Genomic DNA, 2,872 nt, shown 5'->3' on the forward strand with positions numbered 1-2,872 from the left:
TCTACACCACACCTCTACACCACACCTCTACACCACACCTCTACACCACACCTCTACACCACACCTCTACACCACACCTCTACACCACACCTCTACACCACACCTCTACACCACACCTCTACACCACACCTCTACACCACACCTCTACACCACACCTCTACACCACACCTCTACACCACACCTCTACACCACACCTCTACACCACACCTCTACACCACACCTCTACACCACACCTCTACACCACACCTCTACACCACACCTCTACACCACACCTCTACACCACACCTCTACACCACACCTCTACACCACCCCTCTACACCACCCCTCTACACCACCCCTCTACACCACCCCTATAAACCAACCCTATAAACCAACCCTATAAACCAACCCTATAAACCAACCCTATAAACCAACCCTATTAACCAACCTTACAAACCAACCTTCCAAACCGGCCACACATTTTCATATAACCAAGGAAGGCATCACGTAACACGGAACCACACATGGAATATATCATTTAGAAATAAACGCACAAACGTATATTCTTAGAACCACATGCAGAAAATCAATTTCAAATATGGTAGCGTAACATTAATATATTTATTCAATAATCTGATCACTTTATACGACCTTACCTCAGCAGTTAAGGCCCCATCAATTAGCACCTAAACTAACTCCAATTGTTGAAGCTAATATCTGATATTAATAATTCAATGCTTGTGATTTCATATCTGGTCTTAGATTTTCACCATCTCAACTGGTTCATCTTTTATAATACTGTCACTAATGATTATTGTGTCTAACCATCTGTTTAATGAATTAGACCAACTTTTATTGTTAAGAATATATTTTATTCAATAATCTTAATCTCCATGTTCACTTTACCTTTGTGGTCAAATTTCATTACCTCTACTTAACTTCAACCATCACTTTTATTACCATCACTTTAACTACCACTATCTTAAACATTATCCTTTTTAACCATCCTTATTATATACACCGTCGCGCACTAAATACCTTTCCTGAAAAACAAGACCGACCCGGAAAAACCTGTTTCCATGTCACGTTTTCTAACAAACAACACCGACCCGCGAAAATCTGTTCCATATCACGTTTCCTAAAAACCATAACCAACTCTCATCCATGTCGCCCAACCCAGATCAATTCTAAAAAATAATACCAAACCGAGAAAAATACTATCTAATACTTCCCTACGCATATTTACTCTATCCAGCCTTAAGAGCAAAATAAAATATCTTCCCATAGTATGCAATTCTGCCCAAAATATAAAAATCTCGCCTTAACTATGGGATATAGATGAAATTAAAAATGTAATAGTAACTCTAATTGCTCAACTTAAAATCTAATTTACATAATTCGATTCTTGTAAATTCATATCTGGTTGTAATTTTTTACCATCTCAACTCTATCTCCTCTTATCCCCACTGTCACAATCTAATATTCACATTTGCCTTAAACTCATATATCCCACCAAAATAATAATCTACTATCTCATTTATTTCAATAATCTAAATCAACACAAATAATTATCCCAATCTTCCTACTCACATTCTAATATTGGTACTACTACAAGTTATAATAACTAATCTATCATTATACTGTTGTATCTATCATTATACTGTTGTATCTATCATTATACTGTTGTATCTATCTCGACACCTGGATATTAAACTACCTTATATTTTTATCATACACAATTTAAAACACACTAAATTATATATATTCCCACCTCATAAGACTTTAAGATGTTTGCGCAGGTTCGAAACCAGGACGGCACCTATTTCTTGAGATTGGAATAGGTGAGTGTTATTGGACTGTTGATCAGGGTGGGACATGGTTGTACTGGAGTGATAGTGGATATATTAACTGAGATCTAAGGTATAAGTACAATTATACGTTAGTTGTTTATTCAAGCTCTTGGTTTTTTATAAATTCTAAATATAGTATACAAAATATAAAATATAATTTAGTTCATAAAGTGAACATTAGAAAAGAGAAAATATTTTCTAGAAACTTGAAATCTGGTCTGCTTATATACCTTTTGAAAACTAACAGTTACCCTGAATGTGTTCCTGTCAGCAAAGTATATCTTTCAGACATAGGGTTAGATCTGGATAACTTAAGATTGTCATCTACTGATTCCCAGAATCCAACAGCCCCCCGGAAGCTTTAGATGCAAGCTTTCCATAATAAATTAATTCTGTATGTTAATTTATTAAGTAGTTAAATTTGAGACTAATTCATCTCTTAAGGTTTCAAATTGGGATTTAGCTAAAATTTTAGTTAGGATATCAGCCTGTTGGTCTTTTGTATTAACATATTCCAAATCAACAATATCCTGTTCCACTGCATGTCTGATTTTGTGATATCTCAGTGCGATATGTTTAGTTCTTGGATGCATTACTGGATTCTTACTTAACTTAATTGCTGGTTCATTGTCAACATATAATTTTGTTTTGTTTAGTGTGAGATCCATAACAGTAGTAAGATCACCTAACCATTCAATTTCTTTAACAGCTTCACTAGCAGCAATATATTCTGCTTCGGTGGAGGAAAGACAAACTGTTGTCTTGATCTTTTTAGATGACCAAGTGACACAACCACCAGCTAGGCGAGTGACATAACCCCCCGTTGAGAAGGGCATATCCGCCAAAGAACCATGCGAAGCATCAGAATAGACAGTGAGCTGAAGCGGTGAGCCTGCACGATAAGCGAGACCATGGAAACGAGTAGTATAAAGGTATTGCAAAACACGATGAGCAGCATTTAAATGAACTACACGAGGATCCTTAAGGAACCGAGAAAGCAGCGAGACAGCATAAGCAATATCAGGACGGCCTGCGTAGCAATA

At 36.5% G+C, this 2,872-nt stretch overlaps 1 protein-coding gene across 1 annotated transcript, besides 1 other annotated feature; it reads right to left on the reverse strand.

Moving 5' to 3' along the window:
• Window positions 1-450: a repeat region (Kpol_202ptelp1~telomeric region).
• A 1,786-nt stretch (window positions 451-2,236) lies between these two features.
• Window positions 2,237-2,872, reverse strand: Kpol_202p1 (Ty1/Copia family ribonuclease HI; the record flags this gene model as incomplete). Its single annotated transcript, XM_001642107.1, has 1 exon — window positions 2,237-2,872. A coding segment is annotated over one exon (636 nt), but the record flags the coding sequence as incomplete, so codon positions are not given.

The sequence above is a fragment of the Vanderwaltozyma polyspora genome, genomic scaffold, assembly GCF_000150035.1.
Source record: "Vanderwaltozyma polyspora DSM 70294 KpolScaffold202 genomic scaffold, whole genome shotgun sequence".
Lineage (NCBI taxonomy): Eukaryota > Fungi > Ascomycota > Saccharomycetes > Saccharomycetales > Saccharomycetaceae > Vanderwaltozyma > Vanderwaltozyma polyspora.